The 20,260-nt window shown below is 46.0% G+C and overlaps 1 protein-coding gene across 1 annotated transcript; it reads right to left on the bottom strand.

Annotated features, from left to right (window-relative positions):
* Positions 1-437: 437 nt before the first annotated feature.
* On the bottom strand, positions 438-18,131 carry phex (phosphate regulating endopeptidase homolog, X-linked). The gene is made up of 22 exons (XM_030349322.1): positions 17,694-18,131; positions 15,803-15,859; positions 14,453-14,614; positions 14,027-14,110; positions 13,468-13,694; positions 12,939-13,007; positions 10,921-11,037; positions 10,481-10,564; positions 7,852-7,994; positions 7,003-7,096; positions 6,404-6,532; positions 5,778-5,879; positions 5,085-5,162; positions 4,661-4,764; positions 4,161-4,219; positions 3,218-3,272; positions 2,771-2,838; positions 2,430-2,560; positions 2,147-2,212; positions 1,689-1,793; positions 1,239-1,315; positions 438-549 (listed from the first exon to the last, which is right to left on the bottom strand). The coding sequence occupies exons 1-22, from the start codon at positions 17,830-17,832 to the stop codon at positions 447-449; spliced, it is 2,253 nt and encodes a 750-aa protein (XP_030205182.1). The 5' UTR covers positions 17,833-18,131; the 3' UTR covers positions 438-446.
* Positions 18,132-20,260: the final 2,129 nt, after the last annotated feature.

Below are 20,260 nucleotides of genomic sequence, written 5' to 3'. Positions count from 1 at the left end.
TTCCATATTATATGATGTACGACAAAGTACATTATTTTCCAATAAAAACCAACAATGACTAGATATGAGTGACCGTCATTTCAATTATAACATTATGGTTTTATTTTATGGCACATTGATGAGGAAGTGTCAAGAGGCAGAGCTTTTATGGAAAAATAACGCACACCATTGGAACGTTATTGACCAATCAGTATCAGGTATTCAATAATGCTGTTCTATAATCAGAAACAATTCACCATGTCGGGGGGATACCAAACATCTTTTCAGAACTAGCATAAAAATGTCAGCCGCCAATATCTTTCCTCCTGAACTCCATACCAAAGCGTTGAATAGGAATTAAGACCTGCTACGGTTGGACATGATCTGCAGTTCTGATGGCCCCCGAAGCTGGCCCTCTTCTGGTGGGGCCAACAGCGGTTTAGTGGGGGGGTCATGTATTTTTTTTTTTACCAAACCCGACAGGACTCTGCACCGCGGTTCATGGGGGACGTGACGGGACAGTTGAAGGCTTTGCGGAACTCCTCAAAGTTGCTCATGGAGCCGATGACCCTGAAGAACACAGCGCCTACTTTCACTTTCACTTTCACAATACGGAGACAGACATTTACACATAGTCGCAAAACGACTATGTGTAAATGTAAGTATAACAAACAAAGCTACTCATCTGAGAATTGTATGTTTCAAATCTTTAAATGCTTTTATGAGCACAGTTGTCTCCTTCATTTCAGTTTAAAAACAGGTAAGTATCTGACAACTGAAAGTAACCTCTGTAAAATGAACACGCCTCAAGAACTCAATTTGTACGTCCGTATTGGCTGGTTTGTTCCACAGGTTTCTATTGGTTGCTTGACATGGCGACCGGAAAGAGTATGTAAACACTTGCTAGGTGTGTGTCTGTGTGCCTGCATGCATGAGCATGTGTGTAAGTTTGTATGTACATACATTTGTGTGTATGTGTGTGCGTGTCTGTGTCTGTATGAACATACAGGTTTCTGTGTGTGGTTGTACATGCATGTCTGTGTGTTTGTGTGTGTTTTATTGTACATGAATGTGTGTGTGTGTGTGTGTGTGTGTGTGTGTGTGTGTGTGTGTGTGTGTGTGTGTGTGTGTGTGTGTGTGTGTGTGTGTGTGTGTGTGTGTGTGTGTGTGTGTACGTACATGAATGTGTGTGTGTGTGTGTGATTGTACGTACATGAGTGTGTGTGTGTGCATACGTGTGTGTGTGTGTGTGTGTGTACCTGTATTTTGCAGGGCTGTGGGCTCCAGTCTGAATCAGTTCTCTGGCTTTTTCTGGTCTATAGGCGTAACACCGCACCTGCAACACATCATATTGCTGTGATTCAAATGAAAGAACACTTTAATGATGGACACAATCCACCACTGAATCTCCATCCTGGTATGATATGGCTTCTTACCTCACAAGAGTCTCATCTAGGGTAAGCAATGCTCCAACAAGAATAAGGAGAACAATGCCGGAGAGCACTCCGACCTAAGGCTAGGCAGAGCTAATGCTAAAGCTAGCGAGCTAGTCACGTGTTTTGGGGGAGTGGCCTAGGAGGGAGTGGTTTCTCCACCTTGCCTATCCTGGCTTTAATAGTATTAGTGCACTGAGGATGGAGTGCAATAATAGCATGCGTGTTCTGTTCGTACTGTATGCATGAATTTATTGTGCGTGTGTGTGTGCTTACGTGTGTGTAGCTGAGGAAGAACAGCTGGTTGTTGGTCATTCCCACTCCCGGTAGGAGAGGCTCCTCCTTCCCACCTCTGTTCTGGTCAAGCCACCTCCGGTAGGCCTGAACACACACACACACACACACACACACCAATAAATACACAAACAGACATAGACACACATAAATAAATACACACAGACCACACACATGCACTTTGGTCTAACCGCATGATGAACAATCGATGGTTCTCAATTTATCCTGAACAGACACATCACTGATAGTCATCTCTTCACAAAGAAGGCGAGGCAGATAGACTGACAGTGTCAGAGAGAGAGAGAGAGAGAGAGAGAGAGAGAGAGAGAGAGAGAGAGAGAGAGAGAGAGAGAGAGAGAGAGAGAGAGAGAGAGAGAGAGAGAGAGAGAGAGAGAGAGAGAGAGAGAGAGAGAGAGAGAGAGAGAGAGAGACAGACATACCCTAAAGGCCTCCCGTATTCCACCGTTGTCCGCTATGTTCTCACCCAGGGTCCTCTTTCCCAGCACCTGCCCAATCAAAAACACATTATACACCCCTGCTGTCTTCTGATTGGTTCAAGCCAGCACCATCACCAATTTGAGCCATCGGGTCATTGTCTTCCACAAGAACCAATACCCTCAAGGCAGTTGGAATTTCATGCTTGGTTATTTTTCATTGATAATCTTATTTCGCAGATTATTGTCAAAATGTCGGTTGTGGCCAATGGGGTTGAAGAGCTCTTACGTTATGGTCCGCCTCCTCCAAGTGGTAGTCGTTGTATTGGTTGACGATGCACTGGGACTTCTCGTTGAAGGCCTTGATGGACGCGTTGCTCCACCAATGGTCCAGGTTGCCGTTCTTGTCGTACTTGCGTCCTTGTCGCACAAACAAATCAATTACACACTTTCCAATTCAAATGACAACAAAGTTTGACGAAAGACCAGTTTAATCCATTATACATGTGGTATCCAGCAGATGCTTTACTCCAAAGCGACCAACGGTAAATTCAGCCACAAGGAACAGTTAGGGTTAGAATAGTGACATGGGGTATTGAACCCACACACATCTGTTCGAGGTTAATTTACCATTGTTGTCGAAGCCGTGGGTTAACTCGTGTCCGACTATCACCCCGATGGCCCCGTAACTTAAAGACCTGCGAACAACAATCACTCGTCAGCGGGTCGCTTCGGACTGCCACACCACATTCACATTTTACATTTAGCACACGCTTTTATCCAAAGCGACTTAAAATAAGCACATTCGTCACAAGAAAGAGAAACAATAATATATGGCTGTCGGTACACTATCCTCGCCCTCCATTGAATGTCGTCCCATTAACCGTATTAAAGGGCTACAAATGCTTCCCCAAAAGTCTGCTTTAAAACAAGGAAGAATTTAATTCTATTCCATTTGAACAGCTCTCTAATAAAACCAACTCGGCGAGGAGGGTCTGGAGCTCGATGGAGCTAGCGCTGCGGACCCCCGCGTCTCCTGTGCTGTGGGAGAGGGTGGGTGGGTTCGTCTGGCCTCACCTTGGGTACTCGTTCCCCCAGAAGAAGGGCTTCTGAAGCTCCCCCGCCGGGAACCCTGAATGAGGAGGAGGACGGATTCAACACACACCACTTTTGATGTTCTTTTCATTCCGGGCTCCAACTGGCACGGCAATTGAATAAGTCGAGGCTTGGCACGGAGACGGGGAAATGTCATTTACATCTTGATTAATCTTTTCTACCTCTCTTTACCTCGCCATTGCTCTCTCTCTCTCTCTCTCTCCATCTCTCTCCCTCGCCATCTCTCACTCTCTCCATCTCTCTCTCTCTCCATCTCTCTCTCAATCTCTCCCTTTCTCTCCTTACCCCTCTCCATCTCTCTCCCTTTCTCTCTACCCCTAGAGAGGGGGATAGAAATGGATAGGTAGTGAGAGATGGAGGGATGGAGATCCCTCCATCTCTCTCTAACCATCTCGGTTTCCATCCCCTTCTCTCCCCCTCTCCAGCTCTTCCTCTCTCAGTTTCTCTATCTCTATCCCTCTCTATCTCTCTCTCCGCCGCACTCTCTCCACCTCCCTACATATTCCCCTCTCTCTCTCTCTCTCTCTCTCTCTCTCTCTCTCTCTCTCTCTCTCTCTCTCTCTCTCTCTCTCTCTCTCTCTCTCTCTCTCGAGAGAGAGAGAGAGAGAGAGAGAGAGAGAGAGAGAGAGAGAGAGACATAGTCAGTTGTTACGCAATCAACTGTTCTATTCTGATTGACACTACAAATAACTAAAAAAGAGTACTATTTATAATACTCTTTAGTTCTATTGGTTTAAGTCAATATCCATGTGTGGTGTGCATCTGCGCGTTAAGATAAAAGCGGTTCTGTGTGCCTTCAAACATTTATATTACATTATGTGGGATTAAATGCTTCCCTCAGTGTCTATATGTTTATGTGTTGATATAATATTTATCGATTTATTCATGAAATGGTTTATCTTACTGATTTGATTGGTGGATGAGCTGTAGAAGGCGTTTACCGTTGTTGGGCTTGTGTACCACCTGAAAAATCACAAAAATGTACATTGACCACGTTTGAATGTAAACTAACCAATAATCTGATTGTTTCTTCAGAGTTCTCAGCATGCGTTTGTAACGAGGTTAAAAAAAAACGTCAGTGGAAGTAGGGAGAGCAGTAGTTACGCACACGGTTGCTTATAGCCTGACCCAAAACAGAAACAGCCTCATGTTGTTTTAATGGTGAGTGGCGCTCAGAGCATTTGTATTATTTCACACGCTGCATATAGGACTCATGTCGAATTTGAATAGGAAAATGTGAGCTACCAAATGAAAATGTTTCACTCCATATTAAAATGTCATTTCACGTCATTTCATCATTTCAGAAACGACGTGTTACATTTTCATACCCAAACTCGACTTGAGTCCTATGTGCAGCAGGCGAGAGAATAGCAGAGGTCAAAGGGTTAAGAGGAGAACACCCACTCGGTGCGCTGAACGCTCTTCCTGAGCCTCCGGATGTAGTCCATCGCGCTGTGGCCAAACACCTGCATGATGTTCCCGTAGTAGTCAGTCTCACTGAAGGACAGCTGGAACACACACACACACACACACACACACACACACACACACACACACACACACACACACACACACACACACACACACACACACACACACACACACACACACACACACACACAGACAAGGAATGAATAGAGAGACAGACAGGCATTAATAAAGAGACAGACAGGCATGAGTAAAGGGACGGACAGGCATAAATACAGAGACAGACGGGAGACAGACAGTAAAGAGACAGACAGGCATGGATACAGAGAAAGACAGGCATAAATAGAGACAGACAGGAATGAAGGGAGACAGACAGGCATGCAGCCGTATGTGGCCCTACATGTTTCAGGTCTTCGTTGACGTAGGTGTCGTTCAGGTAGAACTCGGGGTAGCCCACCTTAGCCAGGACTGCATCAGCCTGGACGCATCAGCCAATCAGACGATAGAGAGATGAGTCAGCGTTATAAAAGGCATTAAGAGCATCATCAAAGAGTGCCATCAAGGGACCAATATGTAATCACCAAAGTACCCAACAAAGTAGTTATATTTCACTGAAATTTAAAAAAACATATTTAGATTGCATTGAACCTCCCTGATTGTTTTGACATTATGAAAGATTGAAAAATCATAAATGACGATCACATAAAGCAATGAAGTCTTGCCTGGTCTACTCCAGGGCTGCGGCCCCATCAAGGAGATAATGATATTAATAATGGATTTTTATCCCTGCTGTCGGGGGCCCTCATCCGCTAGTCTGTCTGAACGGCGGCTCACTTCCTTCCTGGGGGCCCGACACTCGCCGAAGGCGGCTAAAGAACGGAGAGGAGCGCTTGTTTTTCACAACGACACCAGCCGGATGATTTTTACAAAGGGGGTTTTGGGCGGTAATTTCCATGACAAATAAAGTCTGGGGTCTAATTTAGATGTGTGTCATTGTCTTAGAGGGTTGCGGTTCCCTGTCTGTCGGGCCCCTGAGCGGGAGGACTCCGGTGGTGTCTGATGACGTTGAGGTTAAAGGGAGAACAAGCGTTGCCTTTTCCACGGCTCTCTTCTTGGTCGGCTCGTCCATCCAGGAGTTCTCCTTCTCCAGCATGTCGACAAAAGCCCAGCGCACCCCCTCCACCAGCTCCTCCATCTGGTGGTGGAGCGCACACACACACACACACACACACACACATATATACAAATACACACACACACACGCAGACACATACACACAAAGTATTGGATGATGTAGTAAGCTTACAGTATCGCTAAGTGTGGCTTTGAGCGGGAAACACACATGCAAGTATCGACAGAAATCTACAAATAGCATTTCAAGCGGAATTCTAACTAAAGTGGAAGGAGTCTCTGTATGTATGGATGTCTGGGTGTCTGTCTTTCTATTTTCCTCGACAACCGTTCATCCGATAGGCTTCACTTGGTGGATGTGTGGCCGAGGGCCCGAGGAAGGAACATCTCGAGAGGGAAATCTTCAAGCAGTAGCATTACCGGAGGCCTGTTCCGAAACAGACAGTTTTGAAACGGCACCGCACTGGTGGGAGAGAACACACACACACACACACACACACACACACACACACACACACACACACACACACACACACACACACACACACACACACACACACACACACACACACACACACACACACACACCATTTGTTTCTTGTCCTCTTGGAAGTGTGTGTCGATGAAGAGGCGTCCGGTCGGTAGGAGCAGTAGGTTCCTGATGTAACCGACACACTTGTCCACCTGTGACATCAGCGAGGTGGTCCCCGTGGTAACCTGGTGGAAGAGGAGGAGTTTGATTTGAGCACTGAGATTTGGGTGTGTTCATTGCAAACAGTTTCATACCTTCACTATCCTACTAACCAACTAACTGACTAACTAACTGACTAACTATCTAAAATATCAACCCGCTGTCTACTAACAAACTAATGACTAACTGCCCAACAAACTGACTGACCAAAATACGGAATGACTAACTAACTGACCGACTAATAAACTAACTAAATGATGGCCAGGCTAACTGACTTTCAAATGACTTACTGACCCACTGGTAAACGTACTTATTAACTGACCGACTAAAAGACAAACTAACTAACTAACTGCCCGCCTAACTGACTAACAGACCAACTGACTAACAGTCTTTCAACTTTGACAGGGCCACCAGCCACCAGGGGATCAGCTCTAGAAGGGACAGAGTGACCTGACATAACGTCCACAGCCTCGCAGAGCTGGTGGGTCCTGCTCACCCGGGCGTAGTCCAGGTACCGGTAGAGGAAGCGCCGGCTCAGGGCGGTTGTCTGGGACAACACAGATCTCCACTGAACATAGTTAGCCACTGTCCTGAGAGAGAGAGAGAGGCGGAGAGAGATAGAGAGACAAAGGGAGACAGAGAGGAGAGAGAGAGAGGGAGGAAGAGATATGGAGAGAGAGACAAAGACAAAGAGAGACAACGATAGAGAGAAAGCAGAGGAAAATACAGACAGAGAGAGAGGCAAAGAAAGACAGAGTGACCAGACAGAGAGTGGGTAATTGATTTAGAGGGACAGAGTGCAGACGAGGGGACAGTGTGTATGTGGGGGAAAGAGAGAAAAAGAAAGAGGAGGGAGGGGCGAGAAAGAGAGAGAGGGAGAGAAAGAAAGCCAAAGACAAATGCAGAGCAAGGGCATCAATTAAATTACAGTACAATCTCAATCTCATTATAAAATATATTAGAATAATTTAATGAGAACTAGAAACCCTGAGGCTGTATGAAGTGATCACGTACGTATCTGTGTGTGTGTCTTTGTGTGTGTGCTTGCGTGCATACGTGTCTATGTGCATGTGTGTTTCTGCGTGTACTTGTGAATGTGTGTATGTGTCTATGTGTGTATTTCTGTGTCATTATGTGTGTGTTTGCACGTGTGCATCATTGTTTGTGTGTGTGTGTGTGGTTATGTGTTTGTGTGTGTGTGTGTGTGTGTGTGTGTGTGTGTGTGTGTGTGTGTGTGTGTGTGTGATTGTGAGTCCCTACGTGTGTGCGTGTGTCCCTGTGTGTGTGTGCATGTGGGCCCCCATGTCCTTAAGTGTGTGTATGTCCGCGCGTGTGTGTGTGTCACCTTGGGTCGGTTGTGTTGATGAGTTTGAAGAGGTCTTTAAAGTACTGCGGCGCTCTCACGATGACGGGCTCGGAGGGGGAGATGGAGAGGGACGGGTCACCGGCGGACTCCACCACAGCCCGGACGTAGGCCAGCCAGTCAAACTACACAGGGAGAGACGTTACATGACTAGGGAACTATAGAATGAGAGAGAGAGAGAGAGAGAGAGAGAGAGAGAGAGAGAGAGAGAGAGAGAGAGAGAGAGAGAGAGAGAGAGAGAGAGAGAGAGAGAGAGAGAGAGAGAGAGAGAGAGAGAGAGAGAGAGAGAGAGAGAGAGCCCTCTCACCTCTGACGAGGTCAACAGAATAATAACATCTAACCATGCCACCCCCTGCCCCCTTGACGCTATCCCCTCCTCTCTCCTCCAGGATGTCTCAAGCGACATCCTGTCATTTCTCACCTCAATTATCAACTCCTCCCTCACTTCAGGCATTGTTCCAGCGTCTTTCAAGGCTGCCAGAATAAAGCCTCTCCTCAAAAGAACAACTCTTAATACCACCGACATCCAGAACAACAGACCAGTATCTCTTCTTTCATTCCTGTCTAAAACACTGGAACGTGCCGTTGCTAACCAACTGTCCTCCTATCGCTCATCTAACAACCTCCTTGACCCCCACCAGTCAGGTTTCAAGAAGGCACACTCCACTGAGACGGCTCTCCCCGCGGTGACTGATTCCCTCTGTGCTGCCAGAGCCTCGTCCCTCTCATTGGTTCTCATTCTCCTCGACCTGTCCGCAGCATTTGACACGGTGAACCACCAGATCCGCCTTGCCACCCTTGCCGAACTTGGCATCGCTGAATCTGCTCTTCCCTGGTTCACATCCTACCTGACGAACCGCACCTATCAAGTGACATGGAATGGCTCCTTGTCTAAAGCTTGCACGCTTGAAACTGGTGTCCCTCAAGGCTCTGTACTGGGGCCTCCTCTGTTCTCCCTCTATACCAGATCTCTGGGCTCGGTAATTGCATCACACGGCTTTCCCTATCACTGCTATGCTGACGACACTACTACATTATTTCTCTCTTTCCCCTCATCTGATAAAGCCCTGATTGCAACACGCATATCGGAATGTCTGGTGGACGTCAGCACCTGAACAACTGCCCATCACCTGAGGCTTAACCTCAACAAAACCGAGCTCCTCCTAATCCCAGGGAAAGATTGGCCACACATGGACTTACTGATCACCGTTGAGAACATCACTGTATCTCCTTTTCCAACTCCTTTTCCAACTGATCTTGCAGATTTGCACTTTACAACACCCTCAGAATCCGGCCCTTCCTCACAAGGGAAGCAGTTCAGCTTCTAGTCCAATCACTGGTCATCTCCCGCCTCGACTACTGCAACTCATTCCTGGCTGGACTTCCTGCCTCTGCGATTAAACCTTTCCAGCGCATCCAGAATGCGGCAGCGCGCCTCGTGTTCAACCTACCGAAGTTCTCCCATGTGACCCCCCTCTTCCGGGACCTCCACTGGCTCCCTGTAGTAGCTCGCATCAAATTTAAGACGATGGTACTGGCATACAAGCTAGTCGATGGAACTGCCCCTGCCTACCTCCAAGCATTGCTAAAGCCACACACCCCAGTTGATCCCTCCGCTCAACTACCTCAGCTGGACGTCTGGTACCGCCATCGCTAAGAGCTAGCAAAGGCCGTTCAGCAAAGTCACAACCTTTCTCGGTTTTGGGACCTCAGTGGTGGAACGAGCTCCCTGCCGCTCTCAGGACCGCAGAGTCACTCACAATCTTCCGAAAAAGACTCAAGACTCACCTGTTCAGAGTCCACCTCGACACTGCATAGCCACCCTCCCCCTTCTGGCAACCACTGTACACTGTATTCTGTTGTATTGTATTGTATTGCATTGTATTGTATTGTATTGTAGTACTTAACTGTGTAGCAACTGCAGTAGCTGCTATCATTGCTGTAACACAGGGAATTTGTTATGCCTAGCGATTGTTGTACATGCACTTGGTTCTATGAACATCCTTTCTGTACCGACAGCGATATATTGATGCACTTCTTATGACAAATGTACTTATTGCAAGTCGCTTTGGATAAAAGCGTCTGCTAAATGCCCTAAATGTAAAGAGTGGGAGAGAGAGAGAGACGCTACATGACTAGGGAAATATAGAATGAGAGAGGGAGAGAGAGAGGGAGAGAGAGCGAGAGCGAGAGCGAGAGAGGGGAATAGAGGGAGAAGAGAGAGAGAGAGAGAGAGCAAGAGAGGGAGAGAGAATGAGAGGAAGAGAGAGATGGACTGAGCGAGTGAGAGAGGGGGGGTAGAGAGATATTTATCCTTGGTTTTCCAACGTTAGCACTTGGACGTACCAGTCTAAACAAGACCAGCCTTGGCCAAGATCAGTTTGAGGACAAAAGCAGACACCCAACAGATATACTGTGGAACTGTTCCTGAAACAGTCGTTACCACCGTTTCAGATCATAGTTATATGTATAAATACATGACTCATAAGTTTATACATTTTGAATGTGCTATGCTTAGGCCTTCTGTGGAATTAGATTGTATAGGAGATCACAGATGCTTCAGTTCAAACAATGTCAGTGAATGTGTGTGTGTGTGCCTAGGATACAGTACCTTTGGTATAAGCCGCTGTAGGCGTGACAGAGTGTATTTGTTGTACATGTTCTCACTGGTTCTCTCCTCAAACGGAATCAGCATCTGCACCCACAAAGGATGAAACAACAACATGAAGGATAAACACAACTAACCAGACAACAGAAATGAACATCAACAGAAAAAAAACACAATAGATAGTTAGATAGATATATAGGTTAATCATATAGTTAAATGAATGTATTCCTCCACTTGTTAACTTCATCCTTATCACCAAATGTTTATTACTTACTAAGTAACTAGATAAATAGCTAACTAACCATCAATCTAACAAACCAAATGGTTGGCTAGCTAGATAACTAGCTTACCATCTGATCAACGCACTTGTATCATTATCCAAACAATTGATAAATATATTCAAATAGAATATTGAATAAGGATTTCGTCCATTTTTTCTCCACCTTAGCCAGTTTAATTTCAAAGGCCAGAACTTCCTCCATCTGGACCCGAGCTGCTTTCTGCGGCGCGCCCAGCATCACAGCAATGTCCACCATGAGAGAGAGCAGGGCTGCCCGGTACTAGGGAGAGAGGAGAGGGGTCAGCCCCACACGGCTGAAACTGGGCTTCCAAATCACATTATTTTTCTTGTGTACTAGGGGTAGCTGTACAGCTCCCCCTAGACAAGGCAAGGCAACTTTATTTATAAAGCACTTTTCAGACACGACGCAGACCTAAAGTGCTTGACACAGAAACATTGTCACACAATACAATAAAATAAGAAAATGAAATAGATAGGCAAAAGTAAATAAAGGCAAAGTAAGAAAATTCAATGCATTTAAGATTTAGCAGAAAGCTAAAGTAAGTCTTGCAATGTATCTTCTGCTGCGCAGAGGATTGTGGGTTAGTATAGCCAAAAAGCATGCTGGCTAGCATTGTCCATGGCTAGCATACTGCCAAACGCGACATGATGGGAGTACAACATCCTGTTTTTTTTGTCCTACTGCATTTTCCATACGATTTATTGGATATGGCTGTGCAGTCTCATGCCCCAATCCATGAGTTTATGGATAACATAGTATGTCCAGCGTCCAAAAGAAAAACAGTGTTTATATATGTATGGGGAACACGAACAGCCGAGATGAAAAGAACAGTGATATCATAAGCTCAATGAGTCCAGTCAGCGTGGTGTTTGATTTATTCAGTGGACACATTGTTGCCACCTGCTGGCCTGGCATGCCTATGTGAGGGATTTTGTGTTCGTTTTTTGTGTTACATTCTGTGTTATCTGCCTTAGTTTTTGCGTTGGTGTGGACAGGGCCTCAATCTTCTTCTAAGAGCTTTACTGCATCACAACCATGTGTAGCCCAACGGTAGAAAACACAACACGATGGGAGGAACAGCAAAACAAAGAAAGAAGTAGGGGGTAAGGAGGAGGTATGTTTACATTTGGGGTGTAGGTCATGAAGTACTAGGATTGCAGCAACAGGTATTTTGATTAAAGACCTTCATACATACATTCCTATTTTCTAGTAGATCATACTGGTAACCACTCAAATGAATTTAACTTAAAAGGTCCCTTCCATTGGTTATTCTTAATGCTTTATTTAATAAAACACCAATCAAGGCATCTCCAAAAGCATCACTAAGAAATATAATACAAACCCTCTGGGGTGAAATAACCTGACATTTTCTCTAATCTGTTAATGTCAGGCTGGATAAATGAAACACTGAGTGGGCGTGGCAGTTTGGCTTGAGTCGTGTGAGATACATATTCAGGGATTCTGGCCGAGCTCCCGGACTGCCGCCGAAGTAGTCCGGCAGCTCCGGCGGGGGGAGCTCGTGGCAGTCCGGCAGCTCAGCTCCGGGAGTACAATCCCTTTCTCCTCCATGTCGTGGTTCAATATGGACTTCAGAGAGTCAAGGCCAAAATTCCTTTCCCCCCAACTCTTCTCAACCATGGCCGAGATAACCCCCACTACGAGTCTTTACTTGTTGTTGAAGCACCAGCGCAGTCTGTATGATTCATAATATCATCCGAGGCGCACATAGCTTTTGGCCGTGATATTAGATATAATATTATACAAATACCTATATAAATATTATATTATTATTATTATATTATATTATATTATATTATATAGATATAGAGCTCTAGGAGTCTGCAAACGGCAACAATCCCTTCTCCTCCATGCTGTGGTTCACTCTGACAGCTCATTGGTCAATGGGCAGCAGCTCATTTGCATTACAGCTAGAGACACCAGAAACAACACATTCTGAAGGGACTGAAACAGAGGAAAATAGCGTGTTCTTTTTCAAAAACATGTTTTCTTGAACTCATATACTATGTTTAATTGTTGGGAAAACACCATAATATGTCTCCTTTAAACAATTGAAAAAAGATTCCACAGAAGCTAGTAAAGCTACTCCTTCTCGTGTGTGGGTGGGTGTGTGTATGTGTGTGTGTGGGTGGAGGACTCACAGCCTTGGCGGAGGTGGTGTTGGAGGTGTAGTCCTCTATGGAGGGCAGGGTCAGGAGCTCCTGGTCCAGCTGTGGAGGGGGAGGGGGAGGGAGAGGGAGGAGGGTTTGCCTGTCACCCGTTCAGTTTACATAGGCCCATGTGTTCCCTCTAACCTTCACACACACACACACACACACACACACACACACACACACACACACACACACACACACACACACACACACACACACACACACACACACACACACACACACACACACACACACACACATATATACGAATATATCTCTAAGTCACACACACATTCATACACAAACACACACACAGATACATACAAACACATACGCATCTATCTCGTAGTCACACACACACATTTGTGTATGACAGACACACACGCATACTGATCCATATGCATGCACAAACACACACTTATACAGTTGTGTGTGCACAGACACACACACACACACATACTCACAGATACACATGCAGACAAACACACGCACACACTCTGTGAAATGTCAAACACACCTTGAGGATATGATGAGTGGAGTTCTTGTCATCGGGGGCGACGGACAGGCGAATCAGGATGTTCTTGCTGTGCTGGGCCCTGATGGCGGACAGCGTCTTCTGAAGGTCCCATTGCCCCGGCAACCACTGCCAGTCCCCCAACAGCCCCTCCCCCACCACCGGCCAGCGGAACTCTGGCTGTCGGAGCGTCTTTAGTAGGGGCCGGGAGTCCAACTGCTCTAGTTTCGCTGAACACACACACACACACACACACACACACACACACACACACACACACACACACACACACACACACACACACACACACACACACACACACACACACACACACACACACACACACACACACAAAGTTAAATGAAGATCCTCTCTATTTTCTTTTAGAGGTGTATGTGTGTGTGTTTCTGTATGTGGGCAGATACACATGCATTAAAGTTTTTGTTTGCGTTGATGAGTGTCTGCTTTTCCAGATAAGTTGGTAACCGCGTACACAAGTGTGAGCATGTGTATTACTATGCGTGTGTGTGTGCGTGTGTGTGTGCGTGTGTGTGTGACTCACTCTCGTCAATGCAGGAGCGGTAGAGCACCTTCGCCTTGGTCACCGCCTCCAGCTCACCGGGGCTGGACGGCGCTTTCAGCAGATCTGTGGACAGGAAGTAGCAGGTTATAACTGACCACTGACCTCTCAGTTACAACTCACAGAGTTGAAGTAGATCAAATAGTCCGACACCTGAGGTGGCCTAACACGAAAGGATTTGGGTTAAATCCATGTCATCTTAGAACCTTGCCTCTTCTCGTTAATAGCTACTTTTATATTCCCTGCGTCGTTCGTTGTTCTGGGTAAACCGGTTTCCGGAAGGCCTCAGAATTTAGGAGGCAGCCATGACATTTCTTTACGTTTCAGGACATCTCCCAGCGGATTCATACGCTATGATACGCAACTTGCCTTTACGTCTCACAGCAATGAACACACGCGCACGCACACCTTTGAGTCTGTTGTTGACGTGCTGCCGCAGCCAGGAGTAGATCCCGAAGGAGTTGGAGGTCTCTGGGATGGGGTGCTCCCTCAGCCAGCCCCCGCAGCCAAACGAGTAGAAGTCCTCACACGGGTCCACCGAGCGGTCCATCTTCCTCAGGATGGAGCCCGCTGGGAGGGGGGGGGGGGGGGGGAGGGGGGGGGGGGGGGGATAGGGACCATGACAGAGTGAGGGGAAGGAAGAGGGAGAGAGAGAGACAAAGATAGAGAGAGAGAGAGAGAGAGAGAGAGAGAGAGAGAGAGAGAGAGAGAGAGAGAGAGAGAGAGAGAGAGAGAGAGAGAGAGAGAGAGAGAGAGAGAGAGAGAGAGAGAGAGAGAGAGAGAGACAGTTAGGCAGAGTTAGTCTTTTCATATTCATTGTTCTTGAAGATACTAGCGACATTGTTTTATGATTGTGTGCTCCAACGACCCAAACTATTTATTGCTTATCAATTATTAGCATTTATTTTTATTAGCCTCAATAGTAAATAAAATCTCTCACAAATCATAAATAATACAATATGAGATCCGGAAAGGCTTTACGTGTTAGTTAAATTGACAACTCCTACTTAGGTGTGACACTCTCCTGCCAACAAGATACCAGTTCAGAACGTGGATATGTTCTGTGCCCCACAGGGCCGAGGCGAGGGAACATTGCTCTCTTGTCTTTGTGACGAGCACAGTCTTAATCACGGAAACAGGAACAGACCGCATTATAAGTACAGCGCACTATAAAGACAGAGCACGATAAAGAGAGCGGATAGGACATCGTCTTATGAATGCTTGTCTCTTTATATTGTACTGTGAGCCGGCTGTGGGTGTTAACGGCGATGACGTGTGTGGGAGAAGACGAGAGGTGGGGAGGTGGAGTTTGATGGTAAAATCAAAGCGGTGGATTAGCCCTCCGGGTCTGGTTTACGTCAGTTCAATAAAAGCTTAGAAAGCAGCGTTGGGCGATAACTCAGATAATCGGCGGCTCGGTCTCCAGTGACTCCGTCTCATTGTGTGGGCTGGCTTGGCATCGGGGCTTTTAAACACATTAATGAATCACTGTTTCTTTGATAAATATTCATCTCCCTCCCCACTCCAAAATGGTTCTTTGCTATTCCTGGCTTCTGTCTTTTATGGGCCTTTGTGAACGTTAGCGTGTCTGTCTAACCCTACCAACCAATCGTTACATGTGATATGTCCTGGTATATTTCCTAAGGAAACATAAATGTCATCATAAATGGCCCATCAGAGCTCTGACACGTAACAGCTGACGCACACACGCATCCCCACACACGCACACGCACACACACACACACACACGTTCCTTACCTGCCTCAATGCATTCCTTTGTCAGACAGAACTCCTGATCCTCACTTTTTTGAGCCACTGTAGAGAAAACAACAAGAGAGGGACAAAGATTACTTGAAATAAACCCTTTCGGTTCAGCACAACACCCACTGTGTTCTTTATCATCTTCTCATGTAACATCTGTCAAGTCTCACATTCACGCACGCACGCAGGCACGCACGCAGGCACGCACTAACGCACGCAGGAACGCACACATGCACGCACCCATGCACGTTCACACGCACACCATTCGACTGATTTAAACCAAACATGGTTAAAAAGGGGTCCTTCCCACTGACATTTTGAGCACGTCACGGCTCACTTCACGTCTCCCCTTGGGTTTAGCGTGAAGCGGAAACGGCACCAGCACCGCCCAGAGTCGCCTGGTGGCATGCGGTACGCTGTGTGTTTATGTGTGCCATTCAGAGGAGGAACCCCAGGCTGGGAGGAGGCCGGTCTAGAAACCAGTCTGCCCCTCCAATCTGAACACGTGAGAGGCACTTCAATGAGCCAGTCAGCACCACAGCCAGCCTCTCATTGGGAGGTACTGGGAGGAGATGGTGGTTAAATAGGGAACAACTGTAGTATGGTATAAATATAGTGTATAGTGTCTATACATAGTAGTCAGCCAGACAGACCTCAACATATAGAAGCACTTACATACACACCAACGTATCATCAAGGACACACACATTCTCCCTCTGCCAAGGGGTTGACCTGCAACAGCCTTACAGTCCACTGACCTGAATTGATCACTTCGCAAACCCCCCTCACACACACACACATTTCCTCACATACAAACACACTAACACTGCTTGCTTGCTTGAACAGCGTAGCAAAAGTAAGAGTAGTAATAAATCTAAATTAATTAAGGAACTTTGTGTGTGTGTGTGTGTGTGTGTGTGTGTGTGTGTGTGTGTGTGTGTGTGTGTGTGCGTGCGTGCGTGCGTGCGTGCGTGCGTGCGTGCGTGCGTGTGTCTTTGTTTGAATATATATATATACACACATTACACATTCACACACATACAGTATTCATATATAATTACGCCACAGACCAACCACAAAAATTTAGCCGCCCCTTAATTACCAGAAACAATACGTATTCCATCCCATAATACATACAAGAAGCAGGAAGGGGTGAACAAACACACCCACCCATACCCTCTCAACTGAACCGTCACAAACACACATACCGTCCTCTCATGTCCTCAGTAAACAGGAAACACACAAACATTCAAACACACACACACACACACACACTTGTCGGACAAGAGGAGCCAAATCAAAATACTGCCTTCCCTGCAGTCCCTCAGGTCTGTTGCTCATTGCGCCGTGTATTGTCGCTCACATTCACCCTGACCACACGTCACGCACACCGAGATGATGAAACCGTAAACCAGACCCCCAAAATAGTCTGCCACCACGCAGCTTCCATGCTACACCACACAGTGCCCGGCCGGCCGGCAACCTCACCACTTTGTGTACACAAGCCAGCGTCTATGGGTGAGAGAGAGAGTGAGTGAGCATGTGTGTGTGTGTGTGAGAATGTGTGTATGTGTGTGTGTGTGTGTGTGTTGTCTGTGTCCTGGCGGGGCTATTTACAGGCCGGTGTGTATGCTATAATCTACGGTGTTTCGTGTACACTCTCATCATGGGCTTCCATGGAATTCCCTGCAAATGACAACGTTTGGCACAGGAGGAAGGCTTGAGGAGCTGTCTGTGTGGGACTCTGTGTGTGGGACTGGGTGTGTGTGTGTGTGTGTGTGTGTGTGTGTGTGTGTGTGTGTGTGTGTGTGTGTGTGTGTGTGTGTGTGTGTGTGTGTGTGTGTGTGTGTGTGTGTGTGTGTGTGTGTGTGTGTGTGTGTGTACTTACCCAGTATGAGTGCGAGCAGCAGGACGCAGCACAGACACACACTCACGGCCAGCGCAGCCTTCAGCAGACGGCCGTTGCTTTTGAGCAGTTGAACATTTCGGCTGTCTAACGGCTCCGACTCCATGGTTGTATGTACCATGCTCTCTCACATACACACACACACACACACACGTGCTACACTAAGACACACACACACACACGCACACACTATCCTGGCGTACTCACCTGACTACACTAGCCCACAGAGTAAGAGTCAACCACTAGGTCACTGAAGTCCCACTTTCCCCTTCTTTCCAAACTCCTACCTGTCCTACCCTCCTTCCTTCCCTTCTCTCTGCCTGTGCTTCAAGGGTCTTTCTCTGTCTCGGACTCTCTGAGGTCTACTCTAACTTCTCCCTGACTCACCCACTTTCAAACCATCCCTCTCTTTGCTGTCACTCCTCTTTGCGATCCCTCCCTCCCAGCCCTCAGAGAGAAGGCAACAGGGAGCCGGGCTTTCAGATAATCACCTGATGGACGTTTATTGTAGTGTTTTATGGTTAGTGTGGGCAGACACCTGTTGTTGTTTCAGACAGCCGTTGTTGCCCACCAGTGTGCTAGTGTTTGTGTCTGCCGGTGGGGCCGCTTTGAAGCAAATGTATTAATTGCTTGGTAATTCTAGGGAGAGCACAGCCACAGTGTGTGTGCGTGTATGTGTGTGTGCCTAATCTTATGTTCAGAACACAGGGGTGCTCTGCTTTGGACATTTATCAGATTAAAAGGGCCACCAGAGCAGAAGTAAAGGGAACAGGATGGCCCACGAGGAACACGGACAGACCGCTGATGGCCATGACTCATTAATCCAGCAGTAATGACATTGTGAGGTCTGGTTAAAACACACGAGCGTCTCCCGCCCGTCCCAAACCTCCTTCGGCTTTGGTCATGTACATGTACGTTTTCCATTCCAGTAAAGCCCTTTAAAAGAGAGAGAGAGAGAGAGAGAGAGAGAGAGAGAGAGAGAGAGAGAGAGAGAGAGAGAGAGAGAGAGAGAGAGAGAGAGAGAGAGAGAGAGAGAGAGAGAGAGAGAGAGAGAGAGAGAGAGAGAGAGAGAGACGTTACATGACTACACTGTAAAACCTAACAGTACATCTTACTAAAAGAACTAAGTAGACGTAACTTAAATCTCAAAAATCTTTGAGGTTACTCATTCACCTGAATGAACAGAACTTAAGAATCAATAATTGATGTAATAACTCATTTGTTTTGAGTGCTGCTCAAATATGGAACATTTTAAGTCTAACTTATTTATTCCAGTGTGTTCCATTGACTTATTTAACTTAAGTGTAGCTATATCATTTTCATTAGACTATATAAGCTACACTTTGTGTAATTAGTTTTTATTGCTATCTCTATTATTTATAATTATTTCTGATGATTATGCAATGCCCAATTAAAACAAATAATTACTGTGACATAATTTCAATGATCACAGTGTAAAGATTTAAAGTTAATCACAGAATATTGGCATAAATAAATAAGCTTATGACACACATTTTCGTTCAACGTTTTTTGATTGTGTCTCAAACAGCTTGTGTGTCTTTTAACAGGCGCTAGCTCAGGGGCGTTGCTAGACCTAGAGTTTTACTGGGGCACAGGCCCCCAACTGCCAACATTTTTTTTTTTACGTGTGCACAATATGAAATAGATGGATACAGAAGGTTATGTACGAGCTTCAAAATCATTGTCACTGTCATACTGTAGGCTATATTAAAGCACTGGTAAAGGTAAAGACGCAAAGATGGATTCATGAGTACCGTACAATTATATTTATTTAAACACATACACATCTCAAAGATTTACAAATAAGGTAACTGACAAATAAACAAAAAGTCTCTTTATGACCTTCACCTCTTTATCAGGAGAAGTCTACACATCTATATTTATTTAGAAGCTGTGTGGAAACAGCATAATTTTGCCAGAACGACATGTACTAAAAAGGCAAGAAACAAGGTTTAAAACTAATAGAATTTCTGACTTAAGGTGAGGTGGCTCATTGCCACCAATCAACCTGGAAAATGTTATAGAACCATCAAAGCTCTTAAATTAAACTAAATAAGGCCATACACTACTGCATAGAGCCTTTTTAAATGATAATTTTTTCAGTATTAAGCTGCATCGCCGCGCCTACATGGTGGCAAAGCGGTCAATAACGTGGCTTTGACTCACTTTGCATAGTTGCTCCTTTTCAATGGACAAAAGAGAAAGTTGGTGAAGCCTAACTTGCCCCATGGTGGACCTAAGCCAGGTGTGGAGCCTTCTCGACACACTGAAAGATCGCTCACAACTACAACTGTTTACAGGAATTGTGAGTGCAATGATCTGAATTATCTGTGTCAGTGTTAGGAACATTGTTGGATCCAGTATGTTAAAAACACCCTGTATATCCATAATTTCCTTTTTTGTGTTAAGGAAGTTTTTGTCCACTAAAACTTCAAGTTTTGAATACAGACAATTTTTCATTCATTATTCATTTTCCGCGTGTGTGCGTGCACGCATGGTGTGTGTGTGTGTGTGTGTGTGTGTGTGTG

The sequence above is a fragment of the Gadus morhua genome, chromosome 23 (assembly GCF_902167405.1).
Source record: "Gadus morhua chromosome 23, gadMor3.0, whole genome shotgun sequence".
NCBI classification, from domain to species: Eukaryota; Metazoa; Chordata; class Actinopteri; order Gadiformes; family Gadidae; genus Gadus; species Gadus morhua.
This window is presented reverse-complemented; position numbering and strand designations above follow the sequence as displayed.

What these genes read in the sequence shown, in the direction of transcription:
- phex (XM_030349322.1), bottom strand. Translation starts at nt 17,832, where the DNA reads ATGGTACATACAACCATGGAGTCGGAGCCGTTAGACAGCCGAAATGTT. An exon ending in CCACGGCTTCGACAACAATG is followed by an intron (nt 2,561 to 2,770) that starts GTAAATTAACCT and finishes TTGTGCGACAAG; the next exon opens with GACGCAAGTACGACAAGAAC. An exon ending in TGGAGGAGGCGGACCATAAC is followed by an intron (nt 2,213 to 2,429) that starts GTAAGAGCTCTT and finishes TTGATTGGGCAG; the next exon opens with GTGCTGGGAAAGAGGACCCT.